General features: G+C 42.7%; 1 protein-coding gene and 1 pseudogene across 3 annotated transcripts in view; both read right to left on the bottom strand.

Moving 5' to 3' along the window:
* LOC148036671 (RNA helicase family protein) overlaps positions 1 to 20,234 on the bottom strand; it is a 248,838-nt gene that overhangs the window by 117,233 nt on the left and 111,371 nt on the right. For all 3 annotated transcript variants that reach the window (XM_087678715.1, XM_087678717.1, XM_087678718.1), the window contains one exon: positions 5,223 to 5,327. In XM_087678715.1, the coding sequence (XP_087534841.1) occupies positions 5,223 to 5,327 (105 nt within the window). The remainder of the gene's footprint in view (positions 1 to 5,222; positions 5,328 to 20,234) is intronic.
* LOC148036672 (uncharacterized) lies at positions 16,653 to 18,321 on the bottom strand (annotated as a pseudogene).

Below are 20,234 nucleotides of genomic sequence, written 5' to 3'. Positions count from 1 at the left end.
ACATTTTCAAATGCTATTTATGTATGCCATTCCCTCCTAGATAGGGGAGTATGGTCCCTAGCTTATACTCCTCCATCAAAGACCTTGCCTACCACATTGCTTGCAAGAGAAAGGCAAGCAGTGGAACAAGCAGCTCAAAAAACTAAGCATGCATGGCAAAAGAATGGTGTGTCACTCCTTGGAGCTGAGTGACTCGTGTGAGAGATCTATCCATTGGATGGTTGCTTACTCTCAAGGTGAGGTGTACTTCATTTCATCTCATGATGCTTCAAGAACGTGAAAGCTGATACACTTGTTAAGTGGGCAAATGTAGTGGAGCTCCTTGGCATAGAACCTGTTGTGGGGTTTATTGTTGATGGTGAGCCCGCAAATAAGGAAGCAGGTGCTACTAGTATAGAACCTATTGTGGGGTTTATTGTTGATGGTAAACCCACAAATAGGGAAGTATGTGATATTCTACTGAATGTTTATCCTTATATTGTTTCTTATTGCATAGCTCAACTATTCAAAATGCATCTCAAATAGATAATGCTTGAGTAGCACTAGCATTAGATGGTGCACAAGATATCTAAGAGGTCAATGTCATCACAAATCCAATAGGCCTAATGATTGGCAGATGTGGTATTCTCCTCCCTAAAGATGAGACTACAACAGATAGCCTACATAATTCAAACTTGGGACAATCTACAAGCTCAAGCACATAGTGTGCAATATGCATGTGCAAAGTGGGGGTCCAGCAAGCAGGGTGAGGGGGGCAAGGGGCAAGAGGGAAGAGAGAGAGAGAATCGACTATTAAGATGGATCTTGGAGCTGGCTAGAGCATGTTGGACAGAGTTCTCAGTTCAATCGCCAACTAACAGGAATGGCTCAGCAACATCTACACTCTACGAACATACTACAATTTTGTTCAACACAAACAAATGAGTTGATATCGCCTTAGAAAAGCAAAGGGTCAGCTCACTTTTGATTTGACGTGTCATCACCCTTGATAAGTCACACCTCACGTCACATTTAAACAATAAATTTAGCATTAAATATAATACGTTTAAAGCCAAAGAGCTCACATTTAACATATTGATCAACCCCAACCATATCCCCATCCCTTTTGGCAACACAAACAGGTAGCTTTGTCACATTTCACATCCTGCCATGTCACATTGTAATGCCAACAAAGGTGAAAGGTAACGTCACGTGCAAATGTGATGCCTCTTGTCACCCAACCATCTTAGGGACAGCATCCAATAGATCCATCCGTCCCGTTCCTTGTGACTATAGGCTATACAAGCTCCATTCCCCTTCCATTGTGTAGGGCCCTCCACGTAGTTTTCCATTGCCACACCCATTTCCAACTGTACACAACCCATCGCAGAGGTTCCATCCCATCCTCACCATTGCCTCTAGTGGTTCCCTCATACATCCCATCGCTTTCAAAGGGAGGTGATATTAGTGATACAACAATGGATTCCCTGGCCCTTTGTGTTTCAAAGGGAATTCCCAAGATCTTAAGGAGCTTCTTCAAAGATTGCAATCATCTTTGGGTCTTTCTTTCATGTGGTAGCCGCTTTCTTTCATTATCGAGCTACCATCCCCTACCACTTAGCCCTTCGTCCCTGTTGTTTCTTTGAACGTTATGCCACCTCCAATAGCTGCTTGCCATCATCTCATAGTTGAGTTAGAAGCTTGCCTCATCCATCCCTAACTGGAATTTTCTAAAATCTAGAGTGATCCATTCGAGGCCTTTCTATTTCCATTGGCCTATGGTGGCCTCGCATTGGATCAGGCTTTCATCTAAAGAGGGGGTATTGCTCCTTGGCTAGCACTGTTCGTTTTTTTCCGTGTTGAAAAAAATGTGGCTAAAAATGTTCCACAGAAGATTTATACAACAAGGTACATGTGCTCAACAATCTAGTTGGAGTTGAAACAAAGTCACATAGTAATCATATATATAAGTCTTTCAAGGCAGTCTGGGAGGTATGTGAGAAAGAAGCCATGGAAGAGGAGTATACCGCCACTTGGGGTTGCCAAGCTACATCGTGTAAAACAGAACATGGCCACCCAAAGTGAGCAAGAAATGATGTCAGAGCTCTTGACAATCTTAACAATCGCCTTGCACTTGGTCCCATGAGCCACAGAGGGTGTGGATGATGGAAGTCTAGAGCTCTACCAAAGTCACATATACAAAAAGGCACTCGAAGACAAAAGTCATTTGACCGTGTGCCTTCCAAATGGGCCACCCTATGAGGCTCCCAATCATCCCCCACACCTTTGAGCATTCTCCTATGGGCTCTAGTACCCAATGGCTGGGTACTACACCCAAGGCAACTTCAACACATAAACCTACCTTGATGAAGAAAATCAAGTCATGCATCTTAGCCTCATCCAATAGCTAGCATCCTAGGCTAACTACCTACCAGCAAAAGACCCCCAGAATATGCACTTCCAGCTAGGTGCACCATAGTAGACAATACAGCAAGTTCGTCTCCACACCCCAAGTGTGCCACCTCCAGGGTTGTCTACCTCCGACGGACCGATCGATCTGTCTGGTACAATTGACCAATCCCGTCCAGACCAGTCCAATCTGCTCCCTGCTGCATGTCCACTGAGTCACTTCTGCGTCCACTCCGTTACGTGTACATATGCCCAATCAAAAGTTCCCATTTTATGTGCGTCTACTGCCCGTTTCCCTGCACGTTTCTGCAAGTTGCAACAGCCACTCTCCAACAACTCTATCACTAATTATCCATCACATTCACTCTCTCTTCCCCACCCCACCCCGCCCCCCTCTCACAAATGTTGATGAGACATTACAAACAAACCCCCCTCCCAAACCTCTCTTTTTTTTCATATTAGGTAATTGTATTAATTACGAAAAAATACAAGCACAAGATGCAAGATGGCTTTAGCCCATCGTGCATAAAAGATACAAAGTCACAACAAAGGAACAATGGAGATTGTCATATGCGAAGGGACTAAATCATCTCTGACCAAGATATCAACATGTTATAGAAGGTCAAGCTGCCAGTGGAGAAGACCCTTACGCTTTGCAATATGACCATAGTTGCACTAGTACCACCTACAAAAGATTTCATACTATACCATACTTTAGGTACTGTACCTTACATATTAGTACCATAAGGTACCAACTTAATGGAAACATCTTTCCCTATTCGAACTGCATTTTGGGATGAGCTAAATGCTCCTTATACTAATATGTTTCTCCCATGAGATTAGGTTATTTGAGATTCAAACAGTTTCTCTGGAGTCTCAACTTTCTCTCTCTCAAGCCCACACTTTTCTTCTTTGTATAATCATTTATGTATAATATATCTACTCCCATCTATGTAGTTGTAAGTTGTAGATAGCAATAGAGCATGTTGCACATGCAGTATTAGATTTTGGCATGTTACCCTCAAGTATTCATCTTATTTACTCTAATAGCATTGCTATTTAGACTTGAAACATCTATTCTATTATCTTTAGTCCAAAATAATCAAGTTTTCTTTTTTAAATTCGTAATAATATCGTTCCGTACCTTATGAGATCTTAAGGTACCATTTGGTACCGTATTTTATCGTATCGTACCGTATCATACCTTTCGTACCTGACAACTATGAATACAACGTTGAATGTCCGAGGCAGCATCAAAAATGAATGCATTGGTGAGTGACCCAAACATGCCAGCAACCCCAAAATCTAAAAAAGTGAAACAGAAACTTCATGTGCAATTGAGCCAACCAATGTAATTAGCTTTTTCCCAGTCAAGCACACGCATCCTTGTGCCCACCACTGCAAGCCAAATGTCTAAGGGAGATACCCATTTTCCTTAGATAACAATATGCCTTTCCTAGATAATGTGGATAATAGTCTTTTTGTGAGTCTTGCTGCTAGTAGCAACCATACATGATACATTAGCTACTGTGAGAAACTTCCAACTTCCACGCTCCCATACTTTGTCCTTTGTAGTTGTTACTTAGAGCTTCAGGCTTGTTGACACTCTTATGTAGTTTCATCTTAGATTATCATCTATTTTGGGTTGTCCATGCCATTTCAATGTAACTAATCTATCATCTATGGAAAAGACTATCATGTTTTGCAAATTGTACATGTGTTATTTGAAGAGCTTTTATGAAATATACAAATGAGTCATTTAGAAGTATTTGTATTACATATAAAGTGTAAGTTGTTCTTGCCACATTCTAGTCCCCCCGGCCTTGTCCCCATTCCCCTAGGATATAGTTGCCAGGTTCATAGGTTTCATAGAAGTTTCATAAAATGTTAGAAAAAGGTTTCATTTGAGATGGACCAAAACTATGAAATATCATTTTTTAGATCTTCTATATAACAACCATTACATGTGAACCAAACTTGCACTCCCTATTTTACCACCTGATGACCAATTTTTTTGTAATATTTGGTATATGTAGCACATCAACCAAGTAGTTAGTCTTGCCATCCTACATACTCAAAGGAACATTTCCAATATGAGTAATGGGGTGAGCTGTATCATCTCCTATTTTCACATAGTCTCGAGACTCTGGACTGTGCATCTCTCTAAATCACTCTCCATGAGAAATCTCAAACACACATCGCGTATAACTCATGCAACATTGCAAACTTGAATTAGTCATGATTCATGATTTTATACTATGCAAAAGAACATTAACTTAGCATGAATATTTGCACACATCATGATCCATTATCTATGACCAACATTAGCTTTAACTATAGAAGGGGCAATCAACACATACATGCATTATGGTTAACTACTCAAACACAAAATGCAAATATATATCACATTGTGTCAAATAAATTCATGATAAAAGTTGATTACAAATGTTAAACACGATTTTTAGGTTGGGGATTTTTTGAAAGTTCAAAATAGGTGTTTCATACGTTTATGAAATGCTCGAGTATGAAACAAGTTTCTTAAGTTTATAAAATGGGTTTCTTGGCAACTATGCCTAGAACCTCCTCTTCACGTTCTCATTCACATTCCCTAGCTCCTAACACATCCATTGCAATTTGGTTCAGGTCCTTAGATGCATGTTTTCTTTTGTTACAGCTGGTCAGTTACAAAGTACTCAGTAGGCAGTAAAAACTGCCCTTGCACTAGCAGAAACAGTTCATGTCTAATGTGTTCTCTCAAAATATGCAAGGCCTTCAATACAACAATAATTTGGAATTTCTTTGTTTAAGAAAATAATTTCAACTTCAGCACATACCCTACTAGGATCATATTGAATTTCTTTGTGCTTCCCAGAATCAATGACATGTACGACATCCTCAATGGTAATGCTCGTTTCAGCAATGTTTGTTGCTACCACAACCTGCAAAGTAAGCAAGTTCCATTAGAAGTATAGGAGAAAAACTCCCCTCTTTATCAAAGAACTATCTTAAGTACCATTAAGTATAAAGCCATAAACATACTTTTTTCATATGCGAATCAAACATCAAACGCAAACACATATGAAAGTATGAAATGAGTATGATTCAGACCCTCGACCTGAATCAGACATGACCCTAATTTTTAAACATAATTTTAATCAATTATAAGAAAAGTACTAAACTTACAAGCATCTTCAAAACAAACTTTGAGATAAATCATAATAGATAACATGTGCTAATTGCAAAATAAAAGAAATGTCCAAACTCCAGACTCCAAAGAACAATGCACAACTCAAATTAGAATATTGAAGTCTATCTGAGTCAATATAGAAGGAACTAACATCAAGCCAACAACCTACAAAACTATCATAGACACTAGAGGTATGCTAACTGCATACTAGACTGAAAACTCAAAAGAAACAAGCAAAAGTAAAGATTAAACGATAGTGAGTCGTGACTAGTCTATAACAAGACTATAGGCTACAGGCTGCAATCTATGGATGCTAGACATCAGTGACCACCTAGCAACAACTAGTCACTGCCAATTGATCTACTCATCATCTTCATCATTCTCAAGAGTGCAGTCCTCCTCCTCCTCCTCCTCCTCCGCTTCCTCCTCATCATCTTCATCATCTTCTTCATCATTCTCAAGAGTGCAGTCCTCCTCCTCCTCCTCCGCTTCCTCCTCATCATCCTCCTCCTCCCTCTGATGTGGACCAAGAGAACTTGAGCTAAGAACATCACTAGTGCTTGCCCCCCTCTTTGACAATGAGGCTACAATGTCCTCTTCACTAGAACATTACTAGAACTTCAGATAAGTCGAGGATTGAGATAGAGAGAATTGTGCGGCCTCTCAGGGTAACTCTCTCTCTCTCTCTCTCTGAGGGGTATCCTTCTCTCTACCTCTCTCTCGCAACCTCTCGGGGTCCCTTATACTTCCTTGTGCCTCCCCATGCCTCATATTTATAATGAATTAGAGAGGAGGGGACAAGGCTGAGAACAAGAGTGGAGGGGCTCTTGGAAGACTCAGTGATTTGATGCTCAGATCATAAATCCGATGGTTGCATTGGCTCCAAACAAGGGGTAAAACACCAACACACTTGGTTAGAAAGCTCTCAGTTCAATCCTTCTTCTTTTCTCTATTCGAAGTACTCTCTACTACTTGTAGACTGCGATCGCGGCGCGCGCGATTTCGCCAGTTACTTTTCTTTTTTTTTTCTTTTTATAAAATCTCCAAAACTAACTAAAATATCACTTGTCTTTTCTTTTAAATGACTTTCAGTTCTATCTTTTTAGGATAATATCTAAAATATACTAGTTTTTTTTTCCCAAAAATCTAATATTTTTGAACCATCCAAACTATACACATTAATACTAGTGATTAATATGGCTCATAAGTCTCGTTCACGTTGTAGCTTTCGTGAAAGGTGGCTACGGTCCTTGTCAATTCGAGAAAAATATCGGATTTACAACTCTCGATTTTTTCAAATATATTTTTAATTAAATAAAAATTATTAGTTATTCATGTTAGTTAGTTTTTACCTTAGTTAGTCTTTAGTTAGTAATCTTTCTAACGTATTAATTGACTAACTTTCGAACTAACCAACTAACTTTTATTGCGTGGAAATATTACATCCTGCTCCCCTTAGAGAAATCAAGATGTTTTCATCTCGAGAGAAACTAGGAAAGGCAAACATTAATGAGGCTCAAGGCCTATGGGTTAGGACCCACCATGCATCCACTACGCTACTCTTAATGTTTCAAGTAGTGCACTCATATTATTCCAGATAACCATAGGTACAAGAGTAGGATTTATTCTCAATTGTGTTACATGTCGATTAAGCTTCTAGGATTTTTAGTCATCCTGAAGAGGTATTGTAGGTTCTAGGTCTTCATCTTCATCGGATTCCTCTATATATCCATAGACTGCACCTATGTAGCTTCGTTTTCTTGGAGACACAATGTATTCTGAAATTAGATCAGGGCGATCTGCTTGGATGTGTCCTAGCTCATTACAATGGAAGCATTGACGGTAAGGATATCTCCTATGGATGTGCCCTATCTCTCTGCACGTATGGCATCTCTTACCCTGATCTCGGGAGTCATCTTTGCTACAATTGCCCGATTTAAGTTCTTGGATGATTGCATTCGCTCGGATAATGCATCTTGCAAGTCCATTGGACACATTGCTTCAAGACGGTGGTTCAAAGGAGTGTTCAAGCCATGGCAAAACTTGGATACTTACTCTGCAATATCCATAGGTGGCACATATTTTAGTAGGGTTACAAACTTTGAGTAGTAAGCTTCCAGGGTTGATTCCAGCTGCTTCAACTTGAAGAATTCATTCATCTTCAAAGTCTGGTAGGTTGGCGGAAGGTATCGTCCGCGTACAGCATCTTTCAACTAAGTCCACGTAACAGCGGCTTTAGAAATACCTTGATCTTTGCACCATTGCTTCCACCATAACCGAACCTGGCCAACTAACTTCAGTTTGCCAATCATGGCTTAATTGGTAGCAACAGTTCCTGAAGCAGAGAAATAGTCATCCATCGACTCAATCCATATCTCCGCCTCTACTGCGACATCTATCCCTTCTCCATCAAACTCAGGTGCCTTAATTTGCTTGAGAAAGAACTTCTTCTCTTGCATGTGAGCATTTGTGGATGCAGGAGATGCCTAACAATCAAGCCACGCCGCTCAGTGTCAGATGGGAGAGGATCGAGGTGCAGCTGAAGTGCAGTAAACAGTGTTGAGAGTGAGAGACAGAGTTGAGCACGATACCCAATGCAATAGTACTTAATAGAGTGTAAGCTGAAAGTACAAATGATAACCCTTATACCTTAGAGTTATAAGGGGCTGTTCACACCCGAACACAGTAAGTGCCCGTAAGTGTGCACCACAAGCACATACAAAATAGTACACATAATCTGGGGGAAAAAACCTCCTACCGAGAGTAAAAAGTGCCCCAGTGTCCTAGTGATCACCCGCACACTCCCATATGAGCGTAGGCGTAAGTAAGGCGTGTGAGATACCCAACAAACCCCCCTGGAGTGAAGAGTGATCAAGTGTACAAGGATCATCCGCCACCAAAGGGCGTCAAATTCAAAGCATCGCGAAATGCTTCAAATTTGTCTCGTGGAAGAGCTTTGGTGAAGATGTCTGCCACATTGCTGGTGGTAGGACAGTAGACAAGGCTGATATCACCTGCATGTAGCCTCTCTCTGACAAAGTGGTAGTGAATCTCTATGTGTTTCGTGCGAGCATGAAACACAGGGTTCCGTGCCACTGCAATGGCACTCTGACTGTCAGTATATAAAGGAGTAGGCTCCGTAACAGATACATCCAAATCAGCAAGTAAGCGTCTAAGCCATACGCACTCAACTGCAGTAGTGAAGGCTGCCTTGTACTCAGCTTCACATGACGACGTGGCAACAGTGGATTGTTTCTTGCTAAGCCAAGAAATGCATGACGAGCCAAGAAAGAAACAATTGCCACTAGTGGAGTGATGAGTATCAAAATCACCAGCCCAATCAGAGTCACTGTAAGCATGTAACTGCAGTGGTCCCCCCTTGGCATAAAGCAATCCAAGAGCTCTAGTACCCTGCAAGTAACGAAACACACGCTTCACAGCTTGCCAATGCGACATACGAGGCTGATGCATGTACCTGCTCAAAACTGAAACGGCAAATTGTATGTCTGGCCGAGTGTGGCATAGATAGATGAGACATCCCACTGCTGGAGCATAAGTATGGATATCAAACAAATCACTGTCATCATGTAATGACAGTTTGAGCCCAGGTTCCATGGGTGTACAAACTGGCTTGCAATCCTGTAAGCCAAACTTCTCAAGAAGTTGCCCAATGTACCTTGACTGACATAATCCAATGCCTCTAGCATCATGTACAAACTGGATGCCCAAGTAATAGTGCAAAATACCCAAGTCAGACATGTCAAAAGTTTGCTGTAAATTATTTTTGAATGCTGAAATCTGATCAGCATGTGTTCCAGTGAGCAAAAGGTCGTCTACATATAGACACAAAATCAGCATGGATCCCCCCTCTTTATGTACATAAAGGGTAGACTCAGATGGGCTGTTTACAAACCCCTGACTAAGCAAGAAAGCATCTATCTTTGCGTACCAAGCTCGTGGAGCTTGTTTCAAACCATATAGAGCTTTTTTCAGCTTGCATACTAAATTTTCTGAGCCTTCAACTACAAAACCAATGGGCTGCTGTACATACACTTCTTCCTGAAGTTCCCCATGTAAGAATGCAGTCTTTATATCCAGCTGATGCACTTTCCAACCAAAATGTGCAGCCAAGGCAATCATAGACCGAATGGTCGTCATACGGGAGGTAGGAGCAAAGGTCTCCTCATAGTCAATGCCCTTTTTCTGTGCGTAGCCTTTAGCTACCAGCCGTGCCTTGTACTTATCTATGGATCCATCTGCATTCCTTTTCAATTTGTAGACCCATTTCGTACCAATGGCACGCTTGCCAACTGGCAAAGACACCAAATCCCAAGTATGATTCTTATGAATAGAATCCAATTCAGCTTGCATGGCTGCCATCCAATGCACACTATGTCGTGCATCCTCAAAACATTCAGGCTCCTCATTATCATGAGTACATGCTGCCATAACAAACTCCATGGAATGTGCTGAATCATGCAGTCGAGTTTGCCTTCGAGTACGACCAGCCAAGGGTGTTTCCAAATGACTATCTCTCATAGTCTGCGTGTACCATCTAGGCACCTGTCTTGCTTCCTGACTGTGTACAAGTTCCTGCTGAATTTCAGTTTCAGCAATGTGCTGATTTACTGCATGTTCCATAGGAGCAGCTGGCTGAACATTAGGTTCATTTGCTGAAGTACTAGCTGAATCACCAAATGTGATGGGCAGCAGCCCTTCAAAGACATCACGGGCAGCCTGATATGTATCAAAACCAGCCAAGGATAATTCTGATTTTTCATCAAATACAACATCCCTGCTGACAAAAACCTTCTTGGTCACGGGATCATAGAGTCTGTAGCCTTTGCTTTCGCTGCTATATCCCATAAAGATGCATTTTACAGCCTTGTTGTCCAACTTCTTTCGAAGTACCTGTGGAATATGGGCATATGCAAGACACCCAAAAGTACGGAAGTGGCCAACAGAAGGTTTGCGGCTGTGCCAAGCCTCAAAAGGTGTGACGGTTTTCAAGGCCTTGGTAGGGCATCTGTTCAAAATGTGACAAGCGCACATGACGGCTTCCATCCAAAAACTATGAGGCAAACTCTTTGCCTTCAGCATACATCTGGCCATCTCCATGAGTGACCGATTTTTCCTCTCTGCTACCCCATTCTGCTGTGGAGTATATGCAGTAGTGTACTGATGGATAATGCCCTTCTGCTGCAAATAAGAATTCAGCATAGAGGACATGTATTCCCCCCCTCGGTCCGAACGGAGAGTCTTAATCTTGCAACCAGACTGAGTTTCCACAAGTGCACTGAAAGCCAAAAATGCATCATACACTTCTGACTTCTTTTTCAAGCAATAGACCCAGCACAAACGTGTAAAGTCATCAATAAATGTTACAAAATAGTAACAACCACCCAATGACTGTGTCTGCATGGGCCCACAAACATCCGAATGCACAAGCTGCAATCTGGCTGTTGCTCTAAAAGCAACATCACGGGGAAAAGAGAAACGATGCATTTTCCCCAAAATGCAACCCTCGCATAAATGCTCAGGAGGTCTCTCCAAGAGAGGTAATCCATCCAACATCTGAGTACGCTGTAATAGCATCAAGCTGCCATAGTTTACATGCCCCAAACGAGCATGCCATAACTCTGCCTCTAACATAGCAGGAGTAAGAGTGGATGTCAAATATGCAGACTGATCTACCGAAAGAGCATCCAACTCATATAACCCATGACACAGAGAACCTGTCAAGACCAATGTCATGTGTTCCTTGTCACGGACCATGCAACGGTCATCATCAAAGGTGACCTGCAAACCACAACGTGCCATAGAAGAAATGGAAAGCAGATTCTTCTTAATGCCAGGCACATACAAAGCATCCTGTAGGCGGAGAATAGAGCCATCAATGGCTGTAAGTTGAATCTCCCCAATACCACGAACAGGGTATGATGCATTATTAGCACACTGAACAGACTTCCCAACGGGAGGTGCACCAAGAGAAGCAAATAAATCTCTACGAGATGTGATATGCCGTGAAGCACCACTGTCAAAGAACCAAGTGTCAGCATCCTCTGTAGAGCTAAATGCTCTATCAGCCCAAGAGACATCATAACTGCAAGTGTAAAAACAATAGTCCCTGTCTGCAACAAAGGACGCGGACTCACTAGCAGTGGAAGGAGCTGCAGAAACAGACATCCCTGACTCCTTCTTCTTCTCTTTGGCGATGCGCTTCCTGCACTCAGTGATATAGTGGCCAGGCTTCTTGCAGTAATGGCATTTTCCTTTCTTGGCTTGTGTGCTCCCCTGTTTCTGACTTGTCTGCGAAGTGCTACTACTACCAGAACTCTGCGAAGCATTTTTCCCTTGGCTGTTTTTACCCTTCTGCCTTGACATAAAAGCCTGCTCAGAGGCTATACCATCCACACCACTGTTCCGTCTAGTTTGCTCCTCCTCTAGAAGCAAACTGACAAGCTGAATGAAAGTGATGGGCTCTTTCGAAATCCTCATAGTGAGGTTCAAGGCAGTATGAAAAGCCAAGTAAGAGGGAGGCAGTGAATTCAATGTTGTAGAAATCAGCTGCGCATCTGAGTAGTACTCATCCACATTCATGAGTTGCTCCCGCAAGTCCTGAATTTTGTTGAGATGATCCTGCATAGAATCACCCTCATTCATCTTTAGAGTCTCTAGCTCTTTCTTCAAGAAAGAGATGCGAGTCTCATTCTTTCCTGCAAACATCTGCTCCAATATCAACCAAGCTTCTTGTGAAGAAGCTGCTGAACGAATATGAGGAATGATAGAACGCTGAACTGCCAATGCAATCAGCGACATAGCCTGTGCATCCCGTGTATCCCAAGTTTTTTGAGCTGCAGTTCTTGGGGGAAGTGGCTGAGCGGGGTGAGGTGGAGGGGGCTGAGGTTGCCCTCTTGCACGTCCTCCTGGAGGAGGAGTAGCGGGAGCCACAACTCCAGGTCGTGCTTCCTCTCCACTGACATAATCCCACAGATTTTTGGCCACTAATACATTCTTCATCATGAAAGACCAAAGGGAATAATTGTTCCCATCCAATCGGTCTTCCTTGGACACATAGGTGAATACATCTCCTCCCTGATTTGCCATTATTTCCCAAAAGGTAATAGAGCAATGTCAATGCAGTACGGGCTGGAAATCTGCAAATTTCCAGAAATTCCAGCAAACACAAGTCTACAATTAATGTGCAAAGGGTACTCTGTCAAAAAAAAAAAACTGTCACTGATGCACGCTTTCCAAGGTGCAATTAGTGCTCAGCAGCACTAAAACATCAAAAGCCCCAAAATTTTCTGCCCAAAATTTCTGTCACAAATGTCTGTTACAAAAGCCCCAAAATGTGCATTCAATGTGTCACAGACAGACACAGCACGTTTCCCAATGCTGAAAACTGATGCTGCTGCTGCTCTGTTACATACACAGAGCACGTGTCCCAATGCAGAAAATTGACCCTGCTGTTCAGCACGTTTCCCAATGCTGAACCTGAACCTGTTGCACGAACTCCTGTGTAAAAGAAAAGTGCAGAATGTTACCTCTGCGTGTTGACGACGGGCACGATTCCCGAGATAATGACTGCTGGGTACAGTCGGACTGACGCACAGGTACAGGCGTGCAGGTCCAGTGACACGCGCAGGCAGGACTGGGCGCGCGCTGGGCAGAGGAGGCGGTACCCAGGACTGGGTGGTGGAAACAGGTGGCGCGCTGGCAGCTGGAGCTGACGGCACAGTCTAGCTCAGCGCAGGGAGGCTGCGCAGGCAGACTGACAGGCGAAGGGGCACGCTGGGCAGACACAGGGCAGAGGACACGCTGGGCAGAGGTGGCAGCACGCAGGTACAGGTGGCGCGCTGGGCAGGGCGCGCTGTGCAGGACAGATAGCACGCTGTGCAGGACACGCACAGGTACAGGCGGCTGGGGCAGAACTGGCGGGGGCTGTCTGAACTGGAGTGGGCTGCAGACTGCAGACTGAAGACTGCTCTGAGCTGAGCTCTGATACCAAATGTCAGATGGGAGAGGATCGAGGTGCAGCTGAAGTGCAGTAAACAGTGTTGAGAGTGAGAGACAGAGTTGAGCACGATACCCAATGCAATAGTACTTAATAGAGTGTAAGCTGAAAGTACAAATGATAACCCTTATACCTTAGAGTTATAAGGGGCTGTTCACACCCGAACACAGTAAGTGCCCGTAAGTGTGCACCACAAGCACATACAAAATAGTACACATAATCTGGGGGAAAAAACCTCTCCTACCGAGAGTAAAAAGTGCCCCAGTGTCCTAGTGATCACCCGCACACTCCCATATGAGCGTAGGCGTAAGTAAGGCGTGTGAGATACCCAACACTCAGGTTATTTCTGTTTAGGATATATCTATGAACCAAATATTAATCAATCACGCATCATCATGAATTTTTGCTCTGATACCAACTGTAACGTGTCCGTCTATTGGCTATCTAAGCAGATTTTAGCGGTCCATCGAGAAATGAATCTAAGCGCCACCGCCCGGCACTCCCATGGAATGTTCCAGGGTTTGTCACCTAGGGTTTCTCGAGTCCGCCTCGCAATAGAACGTTCGCGGCCGAACCCACTAGGATCGACCTGAAATCTGGGTTCCTAGTTGTCAAGGTCTCCTAACAGCATTCTAGCATCGGGTTTTAGACATCCTACTTTAAGCAAAGATACCCAATCCAAAGCAGATCCATACCGCACTTGGTTCAAAGAGAATGGGAAACAAGAGGGATGCGCCGCTCAACCTCTCTGCCCATAGGGCATAGTCCCATCCCGGTCCCCTAAAACAGCATGAATCGGGTTCTAACTTAACAATACCTATAGTCATCGTTGGTAAAACCTTATGAGAAGCCTCCCAGTTCTCTGGGACCACCCTGCCGTAGAACGGATCCGTCAAGGATTTCATCCACCCGCTTTCCTTGATAGCTTTAGTTTTCTAATTAGGTCCTACCACATTTATGCGCGACATTTAAAATCGGTTTCATTTATTTAAGCCTTTTAGGATACAGGGTTCGTTTGCGTAATTTACAACACAGACACGAAAACAAAACAAGCAGTCCTTTTGACAAACAAGTTCCTTAACTTATCTTCAAGTTAATCTTTGTCTCCTACCCATATAGGAGAATTATGTATCCCTTCTGTCCAACAGAAGTACCTAGTCCAAATCACATGGCACCAAAATTTCCATCCTTTATCTAAAAAAGGATCTTCTAACGCCCTAGACGTTGGGCTCACGGGGATCTCCAACTCCATTCTGGACAAGCAAGGGGTGTTGAGAGCTCCACATGACCCACGAGCGGTCTAGGAGTGAGATGCCATTTCCGTAGTTGGCATTTTCACCACTCAACCATCGGCCTGTGAATCGAGCAATGCCCTCTCGGAGTAATCCGCCGTGTGATCTTGGAGATAATTCACGCATGCAAAATATCATTCCTTAATAAATCCAATTAAGAGTCAAGCACAATCAAGGTAATCAGCCCTAATATCATCTTCTAGAAAAACATTCATTTATTCCCATGGCAACTTGTCATTACAGACCCCTGCCATGCATTGGCCATCAACACAAGCCTTGGAATATTTATCCAAATCACAATATAACAATCAGTTGATTGTAAAAAGCATTTAGGGTGTTGTTCAATCAATCCAACAAACTAATTATATTTTTCCCAAACAATACAAGAATGGACGTGATAATAATTCCATCGCATATTTGCTCTCCCGCTTGGGATCAAAGAGCGATTCTATGCAAAATTCACTTAATACTTGTATGCACAATTCTTAATGTATTCTTTTTACAATTATGCTATTCATAACCCCTGATTGATTGCTCTATCAACAAATAAGCCATACACAACTAGTGCAATTAACTTCCCTTGATACATGCACTTTGCAAACTCCATCTTTCGAATATGTGGGAAGAGATTTATCCCTTCCCATGGCCTATTCCCGTATGTCATAGCATGGATCTAATGTATCTCATGCGAGAATCAAAGCAAGCATCTAACAAATTAGAAAATACATTACTTACGACCGGTACCGCAATTGGATTAACAGTGATGCCTTCGCCCGAAGCTTCGTTGCTAGTTATAAAATTGCCATCCGCACGCAATATCCTTTGCTTGGAGGCCATCATCCGCAAGTAGACTTAAGAGATTAAGAAGGAAAAATAGATTTGAGATGGCAAAGCGTAAGAGAAGATGGATAAGTCGAGGATCGAGATAGAGAGAATTGTGCGGCCTCTCGGGGTAACTCTTCTCTCTCTCTCTCTCTCTCTCTCTCTCTCTCTCAAGCTCTCTCTTAAGCTCTCTCTCACAATGTCTTGGAGGGGTATCCTTCTCTCCACACCTCTCTCGCAGCCTCTCGAGGTCCCTTATGCTCCCTTGTGCCTCCCCATGCCTCATATTTATAATAAATTAGAAAGGAGGGGATATGGCTGAGAACAAGAGTGGAGGGACTCTTGGAAGACTCAGTGATCTCATGCTCAGATCATAAATCTGATAGTTGCATTGGCTCCAAACAGGGGGTAAAACCCCAAGACACTTGATTAGAAAGCTCTCAGTTCACTCCTTTTCTCTGTTCAAAGTGTTGTCTACTGCTTGTAGACTGCGATCGCGGCACGCGCGATTTCGCCAGTCACTTTTCTTTATTTCTTTTTATAAAATCTCCAAAACTAACTAAAATATCACTTGTCTTTTCTTTTAAATGACTTTCATTTCTATCTTTTTAGAATAATATCTAAAATATAATAGCTTTTTTTTCCACAAATCTAATATTTTTGGACCATCCAAACTATACACATTAATACTAGTGATCAATATGGCTCATAAGTCTCATTCACGTTAACTTTCGTGAAGGGTGGCTACGATCCTTGTCAATCCGAGAAAAATATCGGATTTACGACTCTCGATCTTTTTTAATATATTTTTAATTAAATAAAAATTATTAGTTATTAATGTTAGTTAGTTTTTACCTTAGTTAGTCTTTAGTTAGTAATCTTACTAACTTATTAATTAACTAACTAACTTTCGAACTAACCAACTAACTTTTATTGCATGGAAATATTACAATTTAACACCCTGATACATTCTTTTCTCATCTCTTGCAAGTGGCGAAGAAAATGCACCTAATTCCAACTTGTACATATCAAGCTCATCACATAATACACCCTACAAATCCACATCATGATTTGTATACATTCTATCACTCTCATTAGTACTTCATGCACCTCCCTATCACTATCAAGATTCTTGGCTCTCCAAATAGGATGCAAAAAAAAGGCTGCAACATGTAAAGATGAATGCATCATATCCCAATTGTCCACGCAAAGCCCTTTGATCTCTTACACGTAGTCACTCCTTCCAAGGAATCCATTTTCTCTATCATTCAATCAACGATCTCATACAAAAGCCCCATAGTGGCCCCTTCTCTTTCAACAAGACTAAGGATTTTGAGAATAGGTGCACAAATCTTTACAATCATTTTAGCGTCATTCCAAAAACTTGCTTCCAAAGAAATCTCAATTACTTCCATTCCCTTCACTGTACATGAAGCTTTCTTTCTTGGCAAAGCATCACTAACAACCATACGATGCAAGACACTCATCCAACAAGTTCACTAACATGATAAACAGGTAAGCAAAGTGTGCAATCAATAGCTTCAATAATTCTTTCTAGCTGAATTGGCAATACAGTTCCAATATTGTATGCTTGCACGTAACAAATGTGATAACTTTATTTGCTTTGGCAAGCACAAGGGCAATCCAAGCAAGCTTCCCAACATCTTCTTAAAGAAGATCCAAGCAATGGCATGTACATCTGATAAAAAAGATGTTAGGCCACTCCTGCTCAATCAAATCACCAACCCTCACACAATTAGCTGCATTATCCATACATACCTACACCACATAATCTGGCCCAATATCAAGGATCAAATCTTTCAAGATGCCAAAGATGAAATCCCCAAACTTGTATTCTCCACTCATATCAACAGCTTTTTTAAAAACTAAACCATAAATAGATGTAGCCATAACATTTATAATAGGCCTATACCTTGCATCTGACCATCCATCACAATGCTACATCGATATCTCTTCCACTTCTCCCTAACATCAAGCAACTCACGGTCAATGCATTTAACCTTCTCCACAAGGTCCTTCGTGTATAGACTATTATATGAAGGTGGTCTATAGCTTTGACCCACCTACCCAACCACCTTTAGCATGCCAAGAAAATACACACTCTTTGCTTTCCAAAATGCAATATCCTCTACATAAAAGAACTGACGAACACCAATGTCTACCTCCTTTCGTGCTTGCAAATCCCATGCTTTTGCCAATGCGCCCTGTGATTTGACCACTTTCTTTTTTTTATTCACGTGCTCAGCACAGCTCCATTGGCCAAGCTTCCCAATAATAACACTTGCATCAACATTGCTGGAGCCACTAACACAAGAAGCATCTCCCAAATCTGGCACAGCTGCATCAATGTTTGCAATGGAGTCTTGCACTCCAACAGCCACATGCAATCTACAGCATGCATCCTTTGCACTTTGTGGTGCTACAGTGCACTTTTCCACACCAAGACCTATCAATCCCGAAATATATCCCCTTATGCATAGCGGGCCACCATCCCAAGTGTGTTTACAATATTTGCATTTGCATGTATTTTGCCCTTTTTCAACTATTTTGACAATACTAACATGGTCCCATTCATCTTTCAGCTTTCTTCCCATCTTCAAAAGTCAAAACCTGACACAAATATTATGTAGACATGTCACATGACATTGTTAGTTGTAGGCTTCAACTTCAACTTTAACAATGGAGGCTGCACACTCCATAGTGCATATTGCAGTCTACAATCTTTGAAGGCTAACAGAGAGAGAGGAGAGGAGAGAGGAGAAAGGGGAAAGAGAGAGAGAGAGAGAGAGCACCAGAGAGAGACGAGAGTCGGATCTTCCTCCTTGCAGCGCTGTGTTCGTTGGGAGCTCCATCATCACCGCTGCTTCTATGGGTGGCCGGATTGCACCATCTGCTAGCTCCAAAGACCCTTCTTCCCATTCTAGATCATCCTGTTGCCTTCATCACATCTCAGCTCCGTTCCTGCAGATCGTCTTGAGGTCACAATCGCCATAGCTGCTCCATTCCTGCAGATCGTCCTCTTGCCTTCATTGCATCTCAACTCGCTACAGCCTGCTGAGACACAGGCCTGTTGCCCTGTACTTGCATCGTGCAGGAGTTGCGTGTACCTGTGGCGGCTGTCAGATAGAACTGGGCATCAACTTTCGAGCTGCTGCGGGATTTGATACCATCACACAAGGTGCCACCATGTTAATCCTACGACCTAGAGCTGATATGCGACCTTAGCAGTGAGAGAGACGGAAAATTTTTTGATATGGCGAATATGCAGGAATCAAATGGCATTGATGTGGCTTTTCTTGATCAGCATATAGGGCATGGGGATGATAAAGATTTGGCGGAGTCAGATGGTGACTCTTTGGCTGAGGAATCAGGGCAATTGATGGATGGGGAGGAGATGGAAAAACGCCGTAAGATGTCGGTTGATGAACCGGTTTTATGTGCTCCGAATTTGCTTCAGCAAGATGCTCATGTTCCTTGCTCACAGACTGATGGGTCTCTTCAGTTTATGCTTGCCACTGCCAACAATCTTATGTCAGATTATGTTCATGCCAATGAGGGTAAAGTGAGCTCTTTAGAGAGAAAGAGAGAGAGAGAGAGAGAGAATTTACAGCAACATTCTGCATAATATCTTAAATGTGCAAATGGCCATTGACTATGCAAGGCACTCTAGTCAGGAAGTGGTCTTGATTCAATTAGATCTAGAGAAGGCTTTTGACTATTTAAACTGGTCTTTCATTGCAGAACTTATGTCTGCTACGGGTATTGGTACTCGGATGTCCCGATTGATCTACACCATTAGTTTTGCGGCTTCTTCGCGCGTTATGCTCAATGGTGGGGTTACAAAGCCATTTGTCCTTGCACGCTCGGTGAGACAGGGTTGCCCTTTGAGTCCTCTCTTCTTTGCCCTCGCAACCCACCCGGTTCTTTCGATGTTATCTTCAATGGCAGCTTCTGCTCAGCTGGCCGGATTATCTCTTCCTTTGGGACAGCACTTCATTAGCCAATCTTTGGCTAATGATAGCTTTATGATTTTGCGTGCAGACAAGGACAACATTCGCAAGGCATTGGATGTTTGGACGCTCTTTGGTCATGCTTCGGGTCTTCGCATCAATGCCTTCAAATCAGCCATTCTCAGTTGCACGGAGTCTGATTTACAATCATTGGACTGGCAGGGTCAGGTTGTTCCCCGTGGCTCCATTGTCAGGCATCTTGGGTACCCGTTGGGTGTTGATGTTCGGCCAAAGCAACTACTGGAATGGATTTCACAGAAACTGGCAGCTAAATTTATGTATTGGAAGTCACAAGCGTGGCCCTTCCATGTCCGCCTCAAAGTGGCTCAGACAATTATGCTGCCAATGCTCACATATTTCTTGCCATTGCTACCGTGGACTCCTACTACTTTGAAGGCTCTCACTCGCCCCATTCGTTTCATGTTATGGAAGAAGGATTCATTGCACGCAGGTATTTCGTGGATTTCGTGGACACATACATGTACCCCCAAACGCCT

This window comes from Lygodium microphyllum, chromosome 5, assembly GCF_053477565.2.
Source record: "Lygodium microphyllum isolate KBCC chromosome 5, Lygodium_microphyllum_v1.1.10, whole genome shotgun sequence".
NCBI classification, from domain to species: domain Eukaryota; kingdom Viridiplantae; phylum Streptophyta; class Polypodiopsida; order Schizaeales; family Lygodiaceae; genus Lygodium; species Lygodium microphyllum.
Note: the sequence above shows the minus strand (reverse complement) of the source record. Positions and strands in the feature narration are given on the sequence as shown.